At 47.2% G+C, this 23,590-nt stretch overlaps 2 protein-coding genes across 4 annotated transcripts in view; one reads left to right on the top strand and one right to left on the bottom strand.

Moving 5' to 3' along the window:
- Nucleotides 1-511: 511 nt before the first annotated feature.
- Nucleotides 512-23,519, top strand: ERO1A (endoplasmic reticulum oxidoreductase 1 alpha). Of its 2 annotated transcripts, XM_065838826.2 has the most exons (16): nt 512-715; nt 7,989-8,108; nt 9,866-9,949; nt 11,589-11,627; nt 12,825-12,901; nt 12,993-13,066; nt 13,556-13,676; nt 14,904-14,941; nt 16,154-16,165; nt 17,083-17,109; nt 17,277-17,369; nt 19,752-19,998; nt 20,704-20,773; nt 21,209-21,295; nt 21,825-21,958; nt 23,115-23,519. In XM_065838826.2, exons 1-16 carry the CDS (start codon nt 605-607, stop codon nt 23,173-23,175), a joined length of 1,395 nt encoding a protein of 464 aa, XP_065694898.1. In that variant the 5' UTR covers nt 512-604; the 3' UTR covers nt 23,176-23,519. The 2 variants fall into 2 exon arrangements, with proteins under 2 accessions (XP_065694898.1, XP_065694899.1); XM_065838827.2 differs by lacking the exons at nt 16,154-16,165; nt 17,083-17,109 and having other exon boundaries at nt 14,904-14,968.
- Nucleotides 7,918-23,590, bottom strand: part of GPR137C (G protein-coupled receptor 137C) — a 34,644-nt gene continuing 18,971 nt past the window's right edge. Inside the window, exons 7-8 of one of the 2 annotated variants that reach the window (XR_011739464.1) lie at nt 10,365-10,478; nt 7,918-8,561 (exon numbers count right to left, since the gene is read on the bottom strand). Coding sequence is in view for 1 of the 2 variants with exons in the window: in XM_065838825.2 (XP_065694897.1) it covers nt 10,451-10,478 (28 nt within the window). In the remaining variant the exon portion in view is untranslated. Of the gene's footprint in view, nt 8,562-10,360; nt 10,479-23,590 lie in introns of those variants that run through there. The other variant, XM_065838825.2, reaches the window with a different exon arrangement.

Here is a 23,590-nt window from a genome sequence, read left to right as displayed (position 1 = left end):
AACCTCAACCTCCCCTGGTACAACTTGAGGCCGTTTCCTCCAGTCTTATCGCTTGTCACTTGGGAGATAAGAAGACCAACCCTCTGTGTTACAATGCACTTTCATGTAGTTTTAGAGAGCAAATCTCCCTCCTTTAGTCTAAAACCATGACCCCTTGTCCTGTCGCAACAGGCCCTGCTAAAAAGTCTGTCCCCATCTTTCTTATCGGCCCCTTTTAACCACAGAAAGGCCACAGTAAGGTCTCCCTGGAGCTTCTCTTCTTCAGCTGAACCCCCCAGCTCTCTCAGCCTGTCCTCCCAGCAGAGCTGTTCCAGCCTCGGATCATTTCTGTGGCTCCTCTGGCCCCTCTCCAGCAGGTCCATGTCTGTCCTGTGCTGAGGACCCAGAGCAGGACGCAGCACCGCAGGTACGTGGGTTTCCCCATCCCCCGGCAGGGCCACCGCGTCCCGGCTCGGGTGAGTCACCCTGCGGGGAACGGGCCGCTCTTCCGGGCCGGCTGCGTGCGGAGCGGAGCGTACCCGGCAGCGGCCGCGCCTCCCCCGCGGCGAGGGGCGGTTCGGGACGCGGCTTCTTCAGCCGGCGGCGGCGGTGCCGGCCCGGGGAGATGGCGGCGGGCAGCGGGCTGGGGCTGTGGGCGCTGGGACTCGCCGTCCTGCTGCTGCCCGTGCTGTCCCACGGGCCGCCCGGCGCGGCCGAGAGACGCTGCTTCTGCCAGGTGGGGTCTGCGGGGCACGGGACGAGGCGGGCGGCGGCGGCTCCTTCTGTGCGTGGTGCTGGGGACCCTCCTGTGAGCACCGCGGGGTGCAGGTGCCTCAGTGAGGCTGCTGGGAGGTGCTTGGAGCAAAGGGGGACTTTTGTCCTTCGACAGGCTGGGAGAGCTGGGGTGTTCAGCTGGAGAAGAGAAGCTCCAGCGAGACCTTAGCCAGACCTTATTGCAGCCTTTCAGTGCTTAAAAGGGGCCGATAAGAAAGATGGGGACAGACTTTTTAGCAGGGCCTGTTGTGATAGGACACGGGGTGATGGTTTTAAACTAAAGGAGGGGAGATTCAGGCCGGACATGAGGAAGAATTCTTTTGCCCCTGAGGGTGGTAAGAGCCTGGCCCAGGTTGGCCAGAGAGGTGGTGGATGAACCATCCCTGGAGACATCCCAGGCCAGGCTGGACGGGGCTCTGAGCAACCTGAGCTGGTGAAGATGTCCCTGCTCATGGCAGGGGTGGCACTGGATGACCTTGGAAGGTCCCTTCCAACCCAAACCATTCTATGATTTTATGCCTGCTGAGCATCCCCTCTTCCTTGCTTTCTCACCCAGATTCACTCCCTGCCCCTGGCAGGAAAGGTCTTTCAGCTGCGGCAGCAGTTCTCAAACCACCCAGGTGGGTCTTGTGTGATGTTGCAGGGATGTTTGTTACAAAAACGTCCGGGAGCTGCTTCCTCTCTGCTCCTGCAGCTCTGCTGTTCCTCCTGACTCCGCTGTCCAGGACAGAGTGTGGCTGCAACAGCACCAGCCACCCTGCCGTGCCCAGGGCTCAGCTGGGCTGCCCTGCTCATTAAAGCTCTTCCAGGGTTAATTCTCCTTGCTGATACACCACGCAGTCCTGCCACACTTGGTGCACCTTCTGTTGGTGTATAGCAATGAGAGAACCAGCTATAGCCAACCAAGAGATCAGACCAAGCAGCTGGATTTGGGGGAACGGTCACCATGCAAATTCCTTTTGACTTGGCTTTGCGCAAGCACATTGGCAAGATCAGGGAATGAAGATGGTGGAATGTATTTAGTGCTCTATTTCAGTTGTTTTTTTAAAAAGGAAGCTATTGCAGAGCCTACTCTCGCTGAATTAAAATCCTAGTGCTTAAACGTGAATCAAAAATTGAGAGTGGAGAAAGAAAACATGCAATAGTGCGCTGGGCTTTGGCTTTGCCTTCTGGGTGGCTCTTGATGCTTCAGTTTCATGTGGAGATGGTACACACAAGCTGTGCTGATCAAGAACTGAGAAGCACAGATTTTGATTCTATATCTCTAGAGGGCTTTTGTTTGTATGCTTCACACTTAACAGTGAAGCTTGTCTCCTGAGGACTGGAGCCTGAGCCAGGAGTGTGGTGTGGGATAAGAAGCCTTAACTGCTAAATGAGCTGATATTCTGGCATATTAATGGCTCGCAAGCTTTTTTCCTTGGGTACGTGGAACTGGCGTTGTACTTTGAACACTCTTGGTTTGTTGCAACGCGATTCTTGTTCATGTGGTGGCGTATGCTTTGCTTTAATTTTCAGTACAAATGTACTTCAGGACTTTTTCCAGGCTTTGTTGCATTTGGGAAAGTGTGTTATGTAGGGCAGCATTTCTCAGCCTTACTTACCATTTAACCTTTTTAAAAACACACTGAAGGGCTGCCTCATCTTTTTTGTGGAAAAATAATCTGCTGATCATCTTGTGTGGAGCTGGTATGGTGATTTTATTTATCACCAAATAAAATATAGGGCAAGCCTTAAATGGTATGTTTTACCTTCCTTTGCTTCTATACTTGAAGGCTTGGGTGTAGCTTTTGGTTTCCTCCTGTGAACCATCCCCTGCCATCTCCTGATGAGGAAGCCTTGACACAGGGTGAATGGAAGAGCTTTGGTTTCTCCATCAGCCCCTGTTGGGACAGTTGACAAGGGCTGCTTTTGAGAACACTTGCTGTAACTGTATTTCAAGCACTAACTTATCAGGCCATAATTCTGGAATGGGCGTTGTGCTCTTGTCTGTCTGCACTACTAAGAGCAGTGCCTCACCTACTTTTTTTTTTTGACTATTATTTTAGCTCTTAATTTGCTTGGAGAGGTTGCAAACCACTCCTGAAACTTTTATTAGAAACCTCCATCTGTTACTAAAAACCACTGAAGTTTCACATAATGTTTCTGCTTTCCAATCTGTCTCATTAGCACTGAATAACATTTCACTATCAGAGTTCCCTCAGACTTTACAGACAGCTCGTCCCCCACCCAGATACCCCTATTTGCATTAATGCTTTAGTCAGCTATGAATTGATTCTCCATATTCCTAGTAGTTATTGCTCGTTTTCTGTTTACAGACCGACGTTGCTGCATTAAGGATGTGCTGCAGGTGTTTTTGGCAGGCTGGGATTTTGAGGAGGTTCGAGGGCTGGTTTCCCTGGGGGGTGTTCCTGTGGCCAGTTTGGGCACTGAGAGTTACCTCCTTGTTACCTCAACGGACTTTCTTGCATTCTTGTAGAATTGGTGTTCACCCCACAGCCTTCGGGGCAGGGATTCATAGCTCGCGCAGCTCCCCATCTCTGCTGGGGGTGGCTCAGGAGGTGGCTTCCAAGGGCAGAGCAGCTGCAGGTCCTTCTTGGCTGGCAGATGCTTGCAGGTGCCGTCTGACAGCACTTGGTTTAACCCCATCCTGAGGCTCCTGTGTGAGGTTTACTTCTGTGTGAGGTTTACTTCTGTGTGAGGTTTACTTCTGTGTGAGGTTTACTTCTGTGTGAGGTTTACTTCTGTGTGAGCTCCAGAAGCCCCAGTCCTTGTTTTCTGGGCAAAAGATAGAGAGGGAAAAAGCATCTAGGCCAGCATGGACTGCTTCCAGGGCAGATGCTGGGCATGACTGTCCTCACCTGGCTGCCAGCTGTTTGCTCCAAGTGTGCTGGTAAGGATGAACAGGAGACCTGGATGGAGCGCTGCAGGCAGCCAGAGCCACACATTTGGGCTACACATGAGGGAGAAATTGTTGGCCCTGAGGGTGGTGAGAGCCTGGCCCAGGTTGGCCAGAGAGGTGGTGGCTGAACCATCCCTGGAGACATCCCAGGCCAGGCTGGACGGGGCTCTGAGCAACCTGAGCTGGTGAAGATGTCCCTGCTCATGGCAGGGGTGGCACTGGGGGAGCTTGGAAGGCGCTTTCCAACCCAAATCATTCTGTGATTCTTTCCTGCCCAGCTGGGCAGTAAATGGTGTACAGGTCTGGGATGGAGCTCAAAGCAAGAGAAGAAAGCCCTAAATCCACTGCTTGGGGACATTTCTGTGACACTGGGGGAAGCAGAAGGAGGTAGGAAGAGACAGACCAGCAGTGCAGGGGGAGCAGACTGGCAGGAGCTGGGATGGAGGTAAAGGAGGCTGAGGGGAGACCTTACTGCTCTCTGCAACTGCCTGAAAGGAGATGGAGCATGGAGGGCGTTGGTCTCCGCTCCCAGGTAACAAGTGACAGAGCAAGAGGAAACAGCCTCAAGTTGCACCAAAGGAGGTTCAGATTGGATCTTGTGAACAATTTCTTCCCAAAAAGGGCTGTCGGGCATTGGAACAGGCTGCCCAGGGCAGTGGTGGAGTCACCATCTGTGGAGGGGTTGAACAGACATGGAGACGAGGTTTTCAGGAACATGGGGTAGTGTCAGAGTTAGGTGATTGTTGGATTCGATGATCCTGAGGGTCTCTTCCAACCCAAATGATTCTGTGCTTCTAAAGGAAGATGAAATGCAGGCCAAACCCAAGGATGTTGCAGAGTCCATGTGTGCTGGTGTTTCAGCCTGTGTTACGTACACAAGGTGGGTACATTGGCACTAAGGAGCCGAGAGTGGCTGTTGCAGAGTGCCAGCCGAACGCCTTCCTCGTGCTGGCTCAGCAGCCGGAGCCGCTTGTGTCACGTCTGTCCCGGCGGCTCCGTTGCATCTTGTCCCCAGCCCTGCCCGTGGGTCTCACACCCGGCTGGGTGGAGCACGGCCCGTCGCACAGCTCGATGATTCACCAGTGCCAGTAAGCACATGGCGCATGTTTGGGACCAGATCAATTTATGTTCCATCTTAAACAACTGTTGCAGTTTTTACAGGGTGAAGATGTAGATAAATACTTCAGGGAGGAGCGAGGGGAAGTGTTTTGTGGCACCGCCCGTTGCAAGGTGTGTTTGACACGGGCTGTAGGTCAACTGCTGTGACAGCAGGAATTGAAGTTCAAAACAAGAGAGTCTCTGGCTGGATATAGGGCTGAAAGGAACAGATTCTGGGGTGGCACGTGGTCATGGAGCAAGAGAGAACTTCTGTGGTGGAGATCTGCCAAGTGATCTGATACAGAATCACAGGGTGGTTGTGGTTGAAGGGGCCTCTGGAGATCCCCCAGTGCAACCCCCCTGCTCACGCAGGGTCACAGAGCAGATCACACGGGTGGGTCCAGGCGGGTTTGAATGTCTCAGAGAAGGAGACTCCACACCCGCTCTGGGCAGCCTGGGCCAGGCTCTGGCACCTCCCAGCAAAGAAGTTTCTGCTCATGTTCAGATGGAGCCTCCTGTGTTTCAGTCTGTGCCCGTTGCCCCTCACCCTGTCCTGCCTGCTTCCCTGTGTCACAAAGTGGGTCAGTGCTGCTTGGTGGTGGCATCACTGGGGCTTAGATCTGGGTCTTTGAGGAGGCTTGGCCCTTGGTGCTGTTGTCTATACGCCTTTGGCTGTGAGCTTTTCTAGGCTGGGCACATACGGGTGATGCCACCAGGACTGGCTGAGCTGTCCTCAGCAGCTCAGTGGCTTAGGAGTCAGAGCCAGAAGGGGAGCAGGCCAGCAATACCTTATCGGCCATGTGCAGCCCAGGGAAATTGCCCTTTTCTGCACAGTCTGACTGAAATCCTTGGAGAAAGTTTTCCCTCTGACTTCAGCAGCACTTGAGTTGTTCCCAGAGCTTCCCCTTGTGCTGCTCCCACAAGCACGTTCATGGTGGCATTGTGGCTTTTCTAAACCAAACACTGGATATTTGGAGGTCTCCAAAGTAGGACCTTTATCTACTCCTGAGTATTGTGGGACCATGTGCAGTGCTTCACCCTGGATCATTTTCAGAGCGTTTTGCTGGATTGGTTCTGGCTTGAACTGATTGCTGGGTGTAGCAAAGACAGGCCTGGTGCAAATGGTTCACGTAAGGCCTTGCTGGATGTCACCCCTTCCAGAGATGTCATTCCCTTCCAGTGACATGTCTGTCCAGTGTGGACACAGGGAGCAACTGAAGATTATCCACAAATTGTCCTTTTTGTAGGCCACTTTTAGACCCGGTCTATAAGCTGCCTGCTTCAGAAGATGCCACGTTTCCAGGAAATACAAACAACCAGCTACTGTTTGGGGGTTTTTTTGTGGGTTGGTTGTTTTTTAAATTTTGAAACAGCTTTAAATTGGGTAACTGGATTAGGAAATTGCGTCTGTTTTTTACAAGGATGATTCAGGCTAGTGGAAAGCTTAATTGCTGTGCTGTTAATCTTCATTACTATGCAAAGTGCCTGACAGAATATGGCGCATATGTGGGGATGAGGCAGTGGGCTTCAGTGTGACCAGAAGAAATAGAAGCGAGCCTCCAAATAAAGTGCTGTAACAAATCGTGGAATAGGGCGTTCTGACATGGTTTGGTAGATTTCCCCTCACTCCCTCTTAGAGCAGTGTGGCTGAGTCCAAAATACCGAAGCCCTTTTGAAAAAAGCTGTTTGCAAAATACCGATTCCTGGTATGGAGCGGTCGGGTTTGAGAGCCTGGGTTCCTCCCTCCTCCATCCAGGGTGGTGGGAAAAGACTTGCACTTGACTTTAAGGTGCTCCTATGCATAATCCAAGCTATTTTTCTCCTCCCTTCCCCGTTGTGTGTGACTCTGTGCTCTGAGGGCAAGTGCTCCATCTCTGCCTTCCTTCTCGGAAGGAGGGCAGGGAGCTTCGTTCCTACAGCACTAATTGTCATGGGTTTATTTAAGCTGATGTGTAGCTCTTCCTGAATTATCTGAGGGCTCTCTGGAAATGCACGTGGCTCATATTTCTCACATGCCTTCTTTTATATTTGTACATAATAGTAATTTCTGCCCTGTCTGCTACCAGGATTTTGTAGGCTTTCTGGGCCAGAAGCGGCAAGAGGGTTTCTTATCACAGACTGGCAAGCATCCTGTTCTTTGCTTCATGAATCAATAATATTGATTTAAAACAACTCTCTGATCTTAAACCCCAGATTTATCCTGTACTGGGGAATGGCAGCTTGCCATGTGTTGTGTTGTTATATCAACATCCAGGAAAAATCCCTGGCGTGCTGTTGGGAGTGAATGAGTAGCAACACTGGATTTGGCCAGGGTGATTTCCCCAAGTACTCATCAGGGGGTGTGGGGGAAGCAAAACTACTTGTGTGCTGTGCAGCTTTGTCATCCAGACAGTCATCTACGTGTCAGAAAGCCAGAGCTGGATTTGTGCTGCCGCTTTGTTTTTTGTCTTCGGGGCTTGCACACAGCTTGTTGAGTTGTTTGGGATGATGCAAGAAGTATTGGCTTCCTACATCAGATTCGGAGCAAATGTTTTCTTGCCAAATAGCTCTGCCAGGAGAGAAGCCGCGGCGGTTGCTGTGGCTCTGATTAAATCAAACACGTGGCTGCAGCGCGGTGGTTAACAAGGGCTTTCTGTGAGTGCTGTCATCTGCCAGTAGTGCTGTTATTGCTGAACTGGGCCCTTCTGCAAAGGGCAGCTCTCACCTGTGTGCCATCCTGCAGGAGTGATTGGCTTCTTCATGGAATCATAGAATCATTTGGGTTGGACGAGACCCTGAGGCTCACAGCTGTTAGAGCCGCCCATATCCATATAATATATATAATATGGTTGTGTCTGATACATGGACAAGGGCCATGTGTTTTTTGTGTATGTATATGACACGGTGTAGTCGGATGTATCTGCCATCTCTGCTTTTTAAAGAGATGGAAGAGTCCATCTAATGCCTGTCATTCTGACGTCAATGAGTTCTGATATATCAGTATGTGCTTATTTGGGAAAAGTGTTGCCAAATAAAACCACCTGCTCCCAAGCCACAAGTACAGGACACATCCTAAAGGATGCATTGAAAGTTCTCTGCCAGTTCAGCACAGTCTGGCTTAATGTTGTTTAATTCCAATTAAACTTAACTAGTGGACTCACTGGTAAAACGAAATAAAATTGTGGATTGTTTTATTGTCTGCAATGTTAAAAAGTACCGCTAAATTGTTCACATTCAGTTGTCCTTTTCTATCCAACAGGTTACTGGTCACTTAGATGACTGCACCTGTGATGTAGAAACCATCGATGCCTTCAACAACTACAAGCTCTTTCCTAGACTGAATGAACTTCTGGGAAGTGACTATTTTAGATACTACAAGGTAATTTTCTCATGCAAAAATTGTATTTCTTTTGTGTGCTGCTGCTTTTTTTTTTTTAATTTCCCTTGATGTGATTGTGAATCTTTAAAAATCAGACACCCACATTTCAATCCTGATAGTTTAAGGATGCAGTCAGTAAGTGGGACTCTTCTGTTATCAGGAGAATCTTAATGTGGTACAACGCGCTTAGAAGATGCACAATTTTAATTCATTTTTAAATGCATTTTTCCCTCTTAAGACCTTAAGTGGCAGACCAATGAAATGACTTCTTTTGTTCAGCTGTTGCTCCAAAATGTTGATGGCTGGAGATCCACAGTTTGTAACCTGAGTATTCTTGGTGTCTTCCCATTGACATGGAAAGGGGGTTTAGTCACCAGATGATCAGGTGAATTGGTGGCTGCCAGACCATTGTCATTAGGTGGATTCTGAAGAGTGACTGTTGCCTGATTGTTTCTGCAGACAAAAACAAGTATTTCCTCTTCTGTAAGAACAGTTTAGAAAGTTTCCAACTTCACTGCAAATTAGAACAGATCCATATATAAGATTACTGGGGTAGAGTTGCCTCTCTGTGCTTCCGATCTCCACCAAACCCACAAAGTCTTGTTAAATGTTGTTTTGGAAAAAGGATACTTGATACCAACTCACAGAAAAGCAAGACTGGGATTTGTTACAGAAATTAATGTTGTCTCCCCTTCCAGTGTTGGGATTTATAACAAAAATGTTAAGATTGATATGAATGGAGATGTCTGTGTGTGAAAGAAGAAACAACAAAGCAAAGATTACAAGAATAACCTGTACTGATAACAAGGACATGAGTGATAGCCTGGTAAACCCCAAGCGATTATTTGTTCCCATCAAGCCCAGAAGGTGACTTTGTTAGTAACAGAATCAGTTTTACAAAATGTTCCTGAAAGGATGAATCAGTTTTGTAAACTGTCCCTGAAAGGATGTTCAAGCATATCGTGTTTTACCTAATAAGGGATTCAAGTATACTCGTATCTTATCAACCTAGCTTTTATCTTAGCCCAAATACGCATAGGATGAGAAGAAGTATATACAGTATCTCTGGAGGTTGAGCAAGTCAGCAGTTATCTAACTATAGAAGTAGTACGCATGTGCGGTACCCAAAGGTGAAAAGGACAGAAGCGATGAAGACTACTTACTTCATCCCAAAGACCCCCTAAAAGACCACCAGAGGACGCCGCGCATGATCAAAGTAGTTCCAAGATGTTGCAATCAATGTTGAGTAACTGTTACGTATCCTAATGAATATATGAATATGTATGTGAATGGACTGTATAAATACTGTGTAACTTAAACTGACCGTCGAAGCCACCTTTGGGTGCGAACCCCTGGTTTCCCAGCGCTGGAATAAAGCACCACATATAACTACACCCGTGGTTATGTGTTCTGATTGCTAACAACTTGACAGCAGAGGACCTGGACTCTGGCCACAGGAGGATGGCAGAAATTCAATAAATGAGGAGCAAACCATCCCCAAGGTTCATGAAGTAGAGCAATATTCCATGGGTGCACACATCTCGTATGAGGGATGATTGAATGAGCGTGATCAACTTTGCTTACGATCAATAACACCATCTGTTTCCACTCTCCCTGCACTCAGCCTTGCTCTAAGTTTTGTTGGCATCTCAAGTCTTGCACTGAGGCGCCGAAGATGAGTCTTGGTGAACTGAGGTGTGGAAGCTTGACTTGATGGCATTGAGGAAACGTCTAATAGGATAATGTGTTATTTGTAGGTAAACCTGCAGAAACCTTGTCCTTTTTGGAATGACAACAGTCACTGTGGAATCAGAGACTGCGCCGTAAAGCCCTGCCCATCTGTAAGTACCAAATTCATTCTTTTGCCTCTTTTCTACATTTGGCTTTTGCAGACCAAGAGGAAGAAGCAGGCAAGTGACTGACTTTTCTCGTTATTGTAACTATAGCAAAACTGTGGCTGTGATGGAGCTTTCTGGTATCCCTGAGAAAGACAAAAATGCTAAATTCTGAACACTGAAGGAATGTTAAATAATTAAAAGCTAGGCTTTTAATACCCAACCCTCTGTGAATGGCCAAAAACGTCTCACGGTCCCTCTTTCATTTTTGGTATCTCTGACATATTTTTTGGGCAAATCTGCTGTTGTTACAAGAGGTGCCTCTTGTATTAGTTGCCAGGATATTCAAACTGTTGGCCCACGTGATTTGCCGTTTTGGCTGATAAATCCAACCAGGCCCCTTCCAGCCCTCTCTCTTTACCTGAATAGGCTCTTTCCTCTGTTTCCCAGTACAAAAGCGAACGCTCTTGTTCCTGTATCCCGGACAAAAGGGTTTTGTTCGCTGAGCTAAAATGCCTTGAGTGCAGGTGTCTGCCTGAAAAGAAGGGGAACAGAAAGGGAGTGAATGAGAATTTGGTTTATTTTCATGTATAATTCCAAATGAGCTGTGATGAAGCAGGTGTCTGTCCCCCTCACCTGGTAACTCCGTGGTAACCTGACGTAAATATCAAAGCTGATATGGTACCTTGACATGATCTGGTATGGGGGTGTGCGTGGGCATCACTTATTATATACATTCTGATATGTATGTTGCATTTCTCTGTTTTCTCTCCCATCAACTACCCTACTTGTCACACAAGTGTCCTTTCCTTCTCTGATCTTCAAAAATCACCTATTGTGAACTCAAAATAGGGTGATGATTTGTTTTTTTAATTCCCAACTGAAATAACCCTACCTTTTGTTTAAATAAGTTTTTTTTTTCCTCATAAAGGCTGCTTCTGGTAACGATTATGACCAATACGAAGGAGTAATGTTACAATTACGTTAGAAGTCGTCCTTATTTTAAGAACTGACTGCGTTGCTGCTGGTTTTAATTATTTTGATTTGGGTCCATTTCATTCTGAAAGCAACAAAAATCACTCATTTTCACTGCTTAATATTTCTCTTCCTGTGCTGTTGGCCATCATAGCATTTGCTCCTGCAGCGCAGAAGTGGCTTTATTGCCTTCCTAGTGATGGAGGAAATGGAAGCTGAGGAGAATTTAGGACCTGATTACGTTGTGTGTGGGGCTGGCAAGCCTGACATTACGCTTTTGAGTGGTAAAAGTGAAGTTTTAAGTTACAGTTTTTAAATGGAGCGCTGGCATCGCCGGCAGACAGACATCAGCTGATCGGAGGCAGCTCCAGCTCCTCTGATGTTTATACTGGCTCCTCCAACCTCAGGCTTGGGTAAGCAGAACAGAGCCTGGAAGGCTGCTGACCTTTGCAGAAGAGTCTTGCGAAAAATCAGGATAAAGCACCCGAGAATGTTGCTTAACCTCAGGCTGTGGAGGAGCCAGAAATCGGATGTGTTGTAAGCTAAGCTGAGGGCTTTGCTTGCTTTCTAACTTCTAGAAACTGCGGTAACCTTCCTAATCTTTCTCCAAGATCAGGCTGAAAGGCCACGTCAGCCCCTGATGTAGCAGGTGCTCAATTTTGTCTTTCAGGACAAAGTCCCTGATGGAATCAGATCCTCAAGTTACAAGGTGGGTTTGCTGGGGTGCAAATGACACTGCTTATGGCACCAGTTTGTGTCACTGCAGCTGATAAAAGCCAAAAAGCTGCGTTAATCAGATGGGCAGTATTTGTCAAGACGCACTTTGTGGCTGAAGTTTTAGCCCCTTCAAGTGTTTGGCTTGTGCTAAAGAGGTGGCTGCCCCGAGGTCAGGTATTCCCTTCCACTAATGTACAGCATTTTAGGAGACTCTGTCACAGAGGCACCCCAAAAGTCAACTTTAGGTGGACAACACGTTCCAAAACAGACTTTATTCTAGCCGGAAATTACAGCCAATAAACCGACTAGAAATGGCGTTTATACAATTATTTAGAACTCCGAGAACATAAAATACAGGTTTGGTTATCAGTTGAGGAGATTATTGGGTACAACAACATGAGAATAATGAGGATCCACAGTGTGCATGCACACACTCACAAGAAACAAAACCAGAGCCCTCTGACTCCAGGGGACCCACAAGAAATAATCACTGGCCTGGGTTAGGCGAGGATTCGTTCAAGGGTATATCCAGTAGATAACCACTCACCCAAGTGAGGAGGTGAGGTGCTCTCAATCACAGAAAGTCTCCTGAGACAGCGTCCCAGTCTAAGGGGAGGGCTCTAGTTAATGGACCCAATGCTCCAAGAAGGTCCCTCAAAGGGGGGTTTTGACAGGGACCCCATTTTATAACCTGGTCAGATGTGGCTGTGGGCATTACAACATGGTCCAGAAGCTTCTCAGCTTCTCTGAGAACCTCCTTTGTTGAGGGTCCTGCCTCACCAGCTGGTGGAGGTGAAGTCACCCTGCCCCAGGGTAGGGGAGGATGTGACTGTCAGCACCTTGGTGCCACCCTAAATGTGTAGGTCGGGACAGGCACAGTGGGGCACAAAAGGTGCTAAGGAGCCATCAAGTGCCCCATTGAAGTCTCTGGAAACGTCTCCAAAACCAAACGTCCTCAGGCACAAAATGCTCCTGCAGCAGTGCCAGAGGCTGCTGCCAGTCCCTCAACAGTCACCACAATTGCCTGAACCTCTGGGTGTCTGCAGGCACCCTGTGGAAATACAGGGTGGGATGAATCATAGAAATGTTTCTGACTTCAACTGGCTACTGCATTAAAGGCAGAATTATAACAGTAGAAAAACCGCTTATTAATCTTCCTCTCTCCCCAACCCTTTGTTTTTCAATCCAGTATTCAGAAGAGGCCAATAACCTTGCTGAAGAATGTGAAGAAGCCAAGAGACTTGGAGCTGTTGATGGCTCTTTGAGGTTTGACTTCTTTATCCATAAACCTTATTTGCCTCGAAGGATACCAGCGTTAGTGCCTCTTTCTGATGGTCCTTTCCCACTTTGTTTGCAGCAAGGAAACCCAGCAGGCAGTGCTCCAGTGGACATGGCACGACGACTCCTCAGACAGCTTCTGCGAAGCTGATGGTATGGGGACCTGTTTGATCTGACAAGCCTTCTAATGGGATTTTAAGCACCTCTGCAGAACTTCCAGGCCAATGTGTAATATTTCAGCAAGCCTGGAGCATATATAGCATTTTTTTTCCTCTTTTCCACGCCCCCTGCCCTCGATATTTTGAAAATAGAATGCAAATATAGTATTTCTGATGAAGCTTCGTTGCTGGTCAGGCTCTTGCCGTGTTTAGCAAGTTAGCAGTTTGGATGGAGCGTGCTCAGAATCTGCTTTGCCACCAGCGGCCTCACGCTCCGATAGCCCTGAAGGCCGGTGAGCTGCACCCTGCTGCAGCGGGTTGATATGCAGCACATGTTATGCACCTGCCTCTCTGGAGAGGGATGAGCCGGTCTTTCTGCTGGGAAGACTGTTTGGTATGCGAAGGGGTGGCTGGATCAGCCTTGGAGGATGACTTTTTCCTTCAGAAGTTTTTTGTGTCACTGACCCAGCACTCTGTTTCGCAGACATCTATTCTCCTGATGCGGAGTACGTGGATTTACTCCTGAATCCTGAACGCTATACTGGCTACAAAGGACCGGATGCCTGGAAAATTTGGAACAGTATTTACGAAGAAAATTGCTTCAAGTAGGTGCTTTGGGAGACAGATTCCACCAGCCTGAAGGCGCTGAATTTTTTTTTGCAGAGGGGCTGCATGTGCTTTAACTGTTTTGTTAATCCCCATCCCCCTGTCTGTGCTGCGATGCTGGTGCAGTGTGGGCTGTGACAGGAGGGGATGGGCTGGGCTGTGTGGCTGTCCCCTGAGCCCCCTCGGCTGTTTGTCCCACAGCTTGTCCCGCTGCAGGCTCCCGATGTGGTGAGACAGCAGCCTGGCAGGGGCTGCGCGTCTCTGTGTGACGTGGTCCTGGGCGCGCAGTCCTGTCCCCTGGCCAATGCATTGGTGAGGGGAGCTCAGCCCAGTCTGTGCCAGTGTGAGCTCACCTGGGGCTACCCCTGGGGCTGAGGCACAGTGCTGGTGGGCACTGGTCTGTAGTCCTGCCTGCCCTGAGCTTTCTGGAGAGAGTTGAGAGAAGGGAACGGAGCTGGGGAAGGGGCTGGAGCACAAGTGTGATGGGAGCAGCTGAGGGACCTGGGGGGTTCAGCTGGAGAACAGGAGCTGAGGGGAGACCTTCTGATCTCTGAACTGCCTGGAAGGAGCTTGGAGCCAGGGGGGTCGGGCTCTGCTCCCAAGGAGCAAGCGCCAGGACCAGAGGAAACGGCCTCAAGTTGCACCAGGGGAGGTTGAGGTTGGAGCTGGGGAACAGTTTCTTCCCCAAAGGGCTGTGGGGCATTGGAACAGGCTGCCCAGGGCAGTGGTGGAGTCACCATCCCTGGAGGGTTGGACAGACACATAAATGAAGTTCTCAGGGCCATGGGTTAGTGATGGACTTGGCAGTGTTGCGTTAATAGTTGGGCTCGATGACCTTAAAGGTCTTTTCCAACCAAAATGATTCTACAATTCTAGTGATTTCCTCCCTGTTCATACTAGCATATCATGTTGTGCCAAGGCCATGGGATAATGTCCACTAGCACCTCAGTAGACACTTGAGTTTTCCTGGCTGTTCTTTCTAAAGAAATAATAATTAAAAAAAAATATAATTAAAAAAAGCAGGCGGCCACATTTTGTTCTACGCCTTTCCTGTCTAAGCAAAGCTGAGCACGGAAGGGGTTCTTAGATCTCCTTAGGCTATATGACTGCAGAGGAGCATTACTGTTATACAGTAACTACTTCTGCTGTGCTGCGTTTCTGCACAGCAAGGAGACACTCGCGTATTTACATATCTTATTTAAATGATTTTATTTTTTTTCTTCTAGGCCTCAGAATGTAAAAAGACCTTTGGCATCTGGTAGAGGTGAGACATTTCTTATCTCGCTAAGTGGTTTAGCAGTGTTATGATCCCAGCTCCAGGAACAGTAAATGTTCTCTGAGCTACTGCTACTGAATGAGAAATATGTTGTAGCTCTTTGATTAAGTGTAGGATTTTATGGCTGATGCAAAGGCAGCTGGAAGTGTGACTTTCTGGCATCCAGCATGGAGAAATTAAGGCTGATCCTCCACTCCTGGAAGAAATGTGAGCTTTGGAGGGACTGGGAGCAGGTCTGAACCCTGAGCTCTTCCTTGATCACTGGTTTCTGTGCTTGGCCATGCCAAACCATCTGTACGGACTGAAATAAGAACCTGGCTGGGATCCTCTGGGGAAACTATCCAGTAAGAGAAACTCTGCCGTAGAGACTGAGGCTAAGTATGTAAATAAAACTAGGGAGGGGTTTTGGAAACATAAGAGCTTCTTGCCCACAGCTGTTAAGAGACCCCATGTCTCCTGCTGTCCTGTCTAGAGCATCATCAAGCTCTCTTTATTTGACCTGAGTGCCATCCAGGGCTGTCTCTTGGTTTTCCCTAAACTGTGGAGGTGCTTTCCCCCCCACCGCCTTTGACCCCAGTGCAAAGCAGTGGCACTTCAGGAGTAGCAGCGGTGCAGGCAATGTACAGTGTGCTATAAAATAACAGCAGTGTCCTTTACAATATCGGTGCTTCCCCTGACCACCTCAGTTCTTTAGGGCAAGATCTGACTGAAATAATCCAGGGACACTGCGGGGAGAGGGAGGAATTGCTGCTTTGCAGGTAAGGAAGCAGGAGGACGTGAAAATAGAGAATCTGACCTGAAACCTGCCAGAGTTGCTGCAAGCAATTAATAAACTGCAGGAACGAGGGATGGGGTGTTTGAGTGTCCTGTCAGAGGTCACACAGGAGATCTCTGGCAGAGGTGGACACTCGTGTCCCTTGTTTTCTGCTTCAGCTCCGTAGTGGCTTTGCTTCCTTTGCAAATACTGATCCCTCCTGCATCGGTCAGGTTATTCAGGAGCGTTGCTCATCTGCTGTGTCCACTGCTGCAGTCAGCGATGATGTTTTCTGTATTTGGAACACACTGGAGAGGCTCGGTCTCTTGTCAGAGCCCATTAACAGGGTGATCTTAATGTTTGTGGTTTGGAGTTTAATTTTGGTCATGTGTAATTTTTATCTCATCTTTTCTCTCCCTTCACCACTCGTGCTTGGTTTTGACCAGGAGATGAAGGAGGTAAGTGGCACTCTGGTTTTACTGGTAACAGAAACAAATGTAGTGTCTTTATCTTGCTGTCACAAGCTGTACCATTAGATAACGCACCTGGTTGGGCAAAATCAGAAGTTGTCTTCAAATTCCGCTGTGTTTCCTTTGGGGAGGCCCTTCTGAGCTCCCTGTCCCATCCTCGTGTGGGGCTCTTAAAAAGCACCAGCAGGTTTTTACGAGTATAAGTCGTACTTGAAGGGCATCACTGAAGTGTCCTAAGCCTTCAGGAATGGGGCTTCTATGTGTATTTTTTCACTGCTTGTTACTGCTGAGAAAGCAGCTCTGAGGCTGGAGCTTTGAGAAGACTGTGGCAGCTGGTAGGAGCTGGGGAGGACTGTGTCCATGGCACGGCTGTGTCTCCAGATTATCCCCAAATCCGTATTTGTATTGTTCAAATTACTTTCAAGTAGTAGGGGGTAGGTGAAACGCTGACTTTTGTGATTGTACACGCTTGCTTGCACTCTTTTATTTTTAATAAAAATACCCATCTCCCCACCCTGGCCAGAGGAGAAAAGCAATCCATCCATGATCCTTCTTTCCCCCTACACTATGCGGTTCTGCAGCCCTTGCTGAGGTGGGTGAGAACGACCATGAATATGTTTAGCTGCTGCCACACCGTGTTACAGAAGCATCAGTCAGAAGGGTGTGGGGGGAGAGAACTATTTTCAAGCTCTTCTAAGGCTCCTCTCCCCGCTTCTGCGAACGGGAGCGGGCAGAGGTTCTCTGGGGGCTCCTTGGAGGTGGCATCAGGTGCTGCCCTTTCTCATTGGTGTATCATCCTGTTTTGCTCCGAAAGAAGTGGCCTAAAACACAACATGGTGTGGTAAGGCCCTCCCGGTGCTGTAAGGCATCTCAAACTGATGTGCTTGTTTGCCTTTTGTTCCCAGGGCAGACGTTTTACAAGTGGCTGAAAGGTAATTATTTTTCCTGAAACTCGGTTGCTCTTCCTGGGATGAAGGACAAAAGGCTGGGGAGTGGGTGGGAGTTACTGGCCATGCTCAAGTGGGATTAGATTTGACAGCCAGGAGAGGAAAATTCAATGCATTCTTTCAGTATCTTGAAGTGCTCATTTCTTTTTCAGGTGTCTGCGTAGAGAAAAGAGCTTTCTACAAACTCATTTCTGGTCTGCATGCAAGCATCAACATCCATCTGAGCGCCAGGTACCTTTTACAAGGTAAATGCTGCTTTTCTGCCTTAGTTCCTCTGCTTCCGTCCTAAATTGGCACTTCTGTGGCTCCACTAAACACCGGTTCCGGCAGCGTCCAGGCCTCTTTCTGTGCTTTTCACTTGCTCGCCCAGCACACAGGTTGTGTAACAGAATCGGGAGTGCAGCTACCATGTGCCTTCAGGTCTGAAAATGGCTGGTTGGTGCTCTGCACCAAGACTTCCAGTACGTATTCCTTCTGCTCTTGCTCTGAGGTTATTCTGGAGTGCGTTTCTAACTGCATATCGAGGACATCCCTTCCTATCCTGGCATTATGATGATCAGTTTAGCAACAAACTCACCCAGACTGTGAAGTGCTCAGCGGTGCTTTTCCAAGATGCTTGATCCATTTCCATATTCTACACTACACTACACTTGATCTTAGCCAAAAGGGTTTACAAACATACAAAGGGCGAGTGTCAGGAGGATGGAGCCAGGCTCTTCTCGGTGACAACCAATGGTAGGACAAGCAGTAATGGGTTTAAGCTGGAACATAAGAGGTTCCACTTAAACTTGAGAAGGAACTTCTTCTCAGTGAGGGTAACAGAGCCTGGCCCAGGCTGCCCAGGGAGGTTGTGGAGTCTCCTTCTGTGCAGCCATTCAAACCCGCCTGGACACCTTCCTGTGGAACCTCAGCTGGGTGTTCCTGCTCCATGGGGGGATTGCACTGGATGAGCTTTCCAGGGCCCTTCCAATCCCTAGCATTCTATGATTCTATGATTCCATTTCCTTTGTGTCCCTTTGTCGATAAGTAGCTATCTGAAGAATCTAAATTTCAGCCCTGAGATTGAAAATTGAGGGCAATGTAAAAACATGATTTTTGCATCTTGTGTGGCCAAGGGCTGTGGGATGCAGGTTCTGACTGATTTCCTCAAGGATTTAGTTGTGGTACTTTTGAGTGGTACCTATGGCCTGAATCTACCACCTTTATTCTGCTAAAGCTTACAAAAATCAAGTACAGATTTAGAGAGAGCTGTTTGGTAAGTAATTTAGATTTAACCTAGTAATTGTGTTTGAGTGTCTATAGTGCATGTAGGCCTCACCTCAATGTGAGTTAGTCCATGTTAGAGCTGGGAGACAGAATAACAAGGGAAACATCAAAGGCAAGAGATGAGTTGGGATTGCAGAGAGGATTAAGAAAATAAGGTTGGTTACAGACAGCCAAGTGAGTGTCTTTGCTTGGCTTGTGTAGAAAGGGACACGTTCTGCTGGTGAAAGGCTGCAGAATCACAGAATCATGGAATGATTTTGGTTGGAAAAGCCTCTCAATATCGAGTCCAACCATTAACCCAGCCCTGGCACTAACCCATGTCCCTGAGAACCTCATCTCTGCATCTGTTTAACCCCTCCAGGGATGGTGACTGCACCACTGCCCTGGGCAGCCTGTTCCAATGCCCAAGAACCCTTTTTGAGAAGAAATTGTTCCCAAGATCCAACCTCAACCTCCCCTGGTGCAACTTGAGGCCATTTCCTCTCATCCCATCACTTGTTCCTTGGGAGCGGAGCCCGACCTCCCCATGGCTCCAAGCTCCTTTCAGGCAGTTCAGAGATCAGAAGGTCTCCCCTCAGCTCCTGTTCTCCAGCTGAAGCCCCAGAAGATGATCTCTGCTCTGAGATGTTCCTCAGCTGGATCCATGCAGGGCTTCCCATCTCCAGTTGCTGTGAGCACATTGTGCAGAGCTGACCTCAGCTGGGAGCTGGACAGGAGCCCATTCCTGCTGGGCTGGTTATCCACTGGTGATTTAGAAGATAAAGCTTGTCCCTTTTTTCATTGTTATACACCGACTTCATATGATTGTGTTATATCTTCCACTACATACTTAATATAATGTTAAGTACCCAATAGGATGAGGAAACAGAAATATTCTTTGTGAAGCTTGTGGGCTTGATAATGGAAAATAGAGGTCGGTCTCTGTGATCCTTGGCTGCTGCTGTTCTCTTGCATTTCCACAATAGAAGGAATTAATTCTCTTAAGATGTCCCTGGTCATTAGGGAGATTCTGAGCCTGTTGTCCCCACGCTGCATCCCAGGGTGATGACATCGGGAGGTCTGCACTGTCTGCTCTCAGAAACACTCAGCCCGACTGACGAGAAGCTCTTCAACTGATTTGATTTTAAAATTTAAAATGAGCAGCCTCCATTTTTAGCTTTTGCTTGTAAGCCTGGGTGGTGTCTTAAACCAACTGACAAAGGTCTGCAGGAATTCTGCATTTGTTGGGGTTTGAGTTTAGATAAATCTTCCATCTTTTGACTCCTGAACTATTTGTGGTTTGTGAAAGGGCTGTGATTATTACACAGCTTGGATCTCACTGCTCAGAGCTTTTTTGTTGTTGTTTTTTTAAATTCTCTCAGATACCTGGTCAGAGAAGAAATGGGGCCCCAATGTTACCGAGTTCCAGCAGAGGTTTGATGAAGTCATCACCAGAGGAGAAGGTCCCCGAAGACTCAAGAACCTGTATTTCCTCTACCTGATCGAGCTGCGGGCACTTTCCAAAGTGCTGCCCTTCTTCGAGCGCCCAGGTTTCCAGCTCTACACGGGGAATAAAAGTCATGACGCGGAAATGAAAAACCAATTGCTGGAAATTCTTCATTTGGCCAAGTAATTAACCTCCTCCAACCCTTCAGTGTGCTTAACCTTTGACTTAAAGCGCCCAGAAATGCAGGTTCTGGGTTTGTTCCTATAGTGAAATAGTGTGATTTGTGCAGTAGGGTAATATTGCTGGGAACACACTGGTATCTGTATTCAAGTTGCAAACCAGGGTAATTAAACCCACGGTTTAATAGTCTAGGCAGCCATTTGGATTTAGCAGAGTTGAATTTAATAACCGCCTCTGTGTCAGCTCTGAAATTGGTTACCTGTTTGACTCATCTGTGGAATATCAGTGTTTTTTAAACTAGGAAAAAAAATCCTAAACCTGTTTGTAACAGAGGTTTGGGCTATTGGACAGAGTTTGGAGTAATAGGAATGGAAGATACTGGAACCAGATAGAAATGAGCGTCTCCTAATGTGATTGATGTTTGAATTTATCTTGTCACGCTCCCATGCTCTCAGTGCTTATATCTGTTAGAAAACAGACTAAAATTGCTTAGAAACCACAGAGTGATTGCTGAAAATGTCTCTAAAGTGAGATGCAAGCTAAAATTGAAAGTCTCCAAGAGATTTAAGAAACAAGCAGCTTGACTTAAAATACATCTAGAGATGTCCAATACCTAACACCTCGTAGTTTCATCTGCTCACTTAACCAGATGCTTCAGCTGTACAAATCAGCTGTGCAGAGATAAAACTCTTTTCATTCTATTTCAGGTCTTTCCCACTGCATTTCGATGAAAACTCGTTGTTTGCAGGGAATAAAAAAGAAGCTGCTAAACTAAAGGTAACTGGCCAGTCCTTCCCTTTGGGGCATTTGGTACCTGAAGGGTGTTTTCAAGTGTGCGTCTGGGATAATAGGATATCTGAAAGGGACCCTAGTATGTGCAAGGTATCAGGTATTTCCATTTAATTTTGCTTTCTGAATGGTTGGGGTGCTGGTGGGTGCAGGGTATGCCTGAAGGAGAGTGGGGGTTCCCGCTTTAGGAAGCATTTCGCTCAGTCCCACTGAATTTAGCCTGAAGTCCAGGATTAATCATAGAATCATAGAATAATTTTGGTTGGAAGAGACGCATAAGATCATCAAGTGCAACTACAACCTAACTCTGGCACTAACCCACGTCTCTAAGAACCTCAATCCATTATTGGATTTGGATTAAGACACAGAAGAAGTCACAATTAGCGCATAATCACGATCAACTCAAAATGTCTTTTCCCCTAGGAGGAATTTAAGCTACACTTTAAGAATATTTCTAAGATAATGGACTGTGTTGGCTGCTTCAAATGTCGCCTGTGGGGGAAGTTGCAGGTAAGCTTTGTCGGGAGCTGGGGCCGTGTCTGCAGCACCTCATCTGATGGGACTCTGGTGTGCAGATGCGGTTCTTACATACCGGTCAGCTCCTAAATACAGATCAGTGCTGCTGGGATCGTTTCCTGGTCCGGTCAGCAGGATGCAGCGTGTTGATTCCAGCTTGCCAGGCCTGGCAGCAGTTGCTTTTGCAGTTGAAAACTGAGTTTAACCTTCCACAGCTGCTCCCAAAGAAAGGGGAGGGGGCACAGAGCATCTGGGTGCCCTAAAATTGGGAGTGTGAGATCTGCACTGAATTTTACACATGGTCGAAGGCTCTGCTGGGTAGTTCTGCAGTGACACTAAATAAATAAAGCGTCCTGATGCTGTTCTGCTCCCTTCTCTGAGCTGTGCTAAGTGAAATCCAAGCCTGGCTTTGTTAAGATGATGTCAACAGGAATCCTTGCAAAGATGAAGAAGGGAAGTTAAACGTGTGAGTCAGGCCCTGGATGTCTCCCCGCTCCTAAATGATCTTGTTTGTCATGCACAGACGCAGGGCTTGGGTACGGCGCTCAAGATCCTCTTCTCTGAAAAACTGATAGAAAATATACCTGAAAGCGGCCCCTCCTATGGATTCCAGCTGACAAGACAAGAAATCGTTGCCTTATTTAATGCTTTTGGAAGGTTAGTTTGACACTCTTTTCCTCTATTTTTACACAAGTTGCTGTTGTTACATCCTATTTAAGGTTAAACAGGCAGTTCTTATCAGCAAACCGGTGTTAACTCCTGCTCTGATCACAGTGGCTCATAAAGAGGCTTTCAAATGTCAGATGATGTTAAGTGCAACAGTTGGAACAATATTAAACAACTTCTTTATACTTGACATTTCTGTGAGGGATTCAGTGAAGCTTTTGTATTAAGATATAAAGAATTCGGTGATATTTTTAAAAAAAATTTTTTTAAGAAACTGTGACTCTGTCCTCAGAGCACATTGTCCCCAGACAAGAGTTGCTGTTGTTCTGTTCTCACTTCAGAGCTCTCCTTTAGGCTTCACACTTCCAGCATTTTGTACCCAGATCTGTTTGCAGCGGTTGGTTGAACAGGAATCCATCCGTCCAGCCCTTGTAGAGCACTGGATGTGGAGTTTTGGGCAGAAAAAGAGGATAATGAGGCCTTCAGCGGGGAGAGGAGACTGCAAGACCCTTTGGTTATACATTACTGCTCAGTGGTGTTGACAGACCCAGATGTTTCTGCAAACTCTTTTTACAAAGGATTTTTGCTGCCCAGCTAAAGCTCTACCCTGGAGACATTCAGCAGGAAAATCTTATGATCATTTTGGTTGGAAAAGACCTTTAAGATCAAGTCCAACCATTAACCTCACACTGCCAAGTCCAGCTCTAACCCATGTCCCTAAGAACCTCATCTACGCATGAGGCAGGAGATAAAGAAAACAAAACAACCCACCAAAAAAACCCAAACAACCAAAAAAAATCCTTCAGAAGAAACGAGCTTATATTGCACAGAGACTCTGTGGTTTGCCACACAGCTCGTAATATTATGGTGTGTTTCTGGACCTCTAGTTAATGGGTTTGTCTGATCACCGCTGAGCTCTCCGTACCATCCTGTTCTGCCATGTTTCTCAGTGCTTACTTTAAAAATCTGTGAAATTAGTGAAGGGTCTGGGTTGTAACCACAGTCTAATTTAGCTGAAATGCCAAATTTTCTCTTCCTCAAAGCTCCTTGAAGCTTCACTTGATAGCAGTCCCTTTCTCTTGAATTTTAAATAAGGTGTGACGCATTTGCTGCTCTAATGTTTCCCTTTTGCTTTCTTTGCACACAGGATTTCAACAAGCGTTAGAGAACTGGAAAACTTCAGGAACATGTTACGAAATATGCGGTGAATTAATTGGAGAAAAGAGACACTTAAAGTCTTACTGCTTTTACTCTCTAAAAACGGACAAACCCCATCATTCCATCACACTGCCAGCCACTCCTTGGTGAAGACCACTTGCTGGACCTCCTGTTCCTGGCTGATAATCTGTAACCTGCTGATGACAAATATTTTGTACAAGAGGGGAAAAAAAAGCTATTTTCTTTTTGTATAAAAGTGGAGACTACGTGTAAAGTTTATTTTATATATTGAAAGGTCTTTCTGAATAATTTTTAAATCGTGGTGTAATATTTTGCCTTCGGAAGCTGGAGGTAGGGCAAGAATTGTGACACTGAATAAATGTGAGGAAAACTCCTTGTCTGCTCCATGATTCCAACCAACTCCTCACTTGTCTCAATGTGAACTTTCTGCTGCATAAAAAAACC

The sequence above is a fragment of the Patagioenas fasciata genome, chromosome 5, assembly GCF_037038585.1.
Source record: "Patagioenas fasciata isolate bPatFas1 chromosome 5, bPatFas1.hap1, whole genome shotgun sequence".
Taxonomy (NCBI): Eukaryota; Metazoa; Chordata; class Aves; order Columbiformes; family Columbidae; genus Patagioenas; species Patagioenas fasciata.
This window is presented reverse-complemented; position numbering and strand designations above follow the sequence as displayed.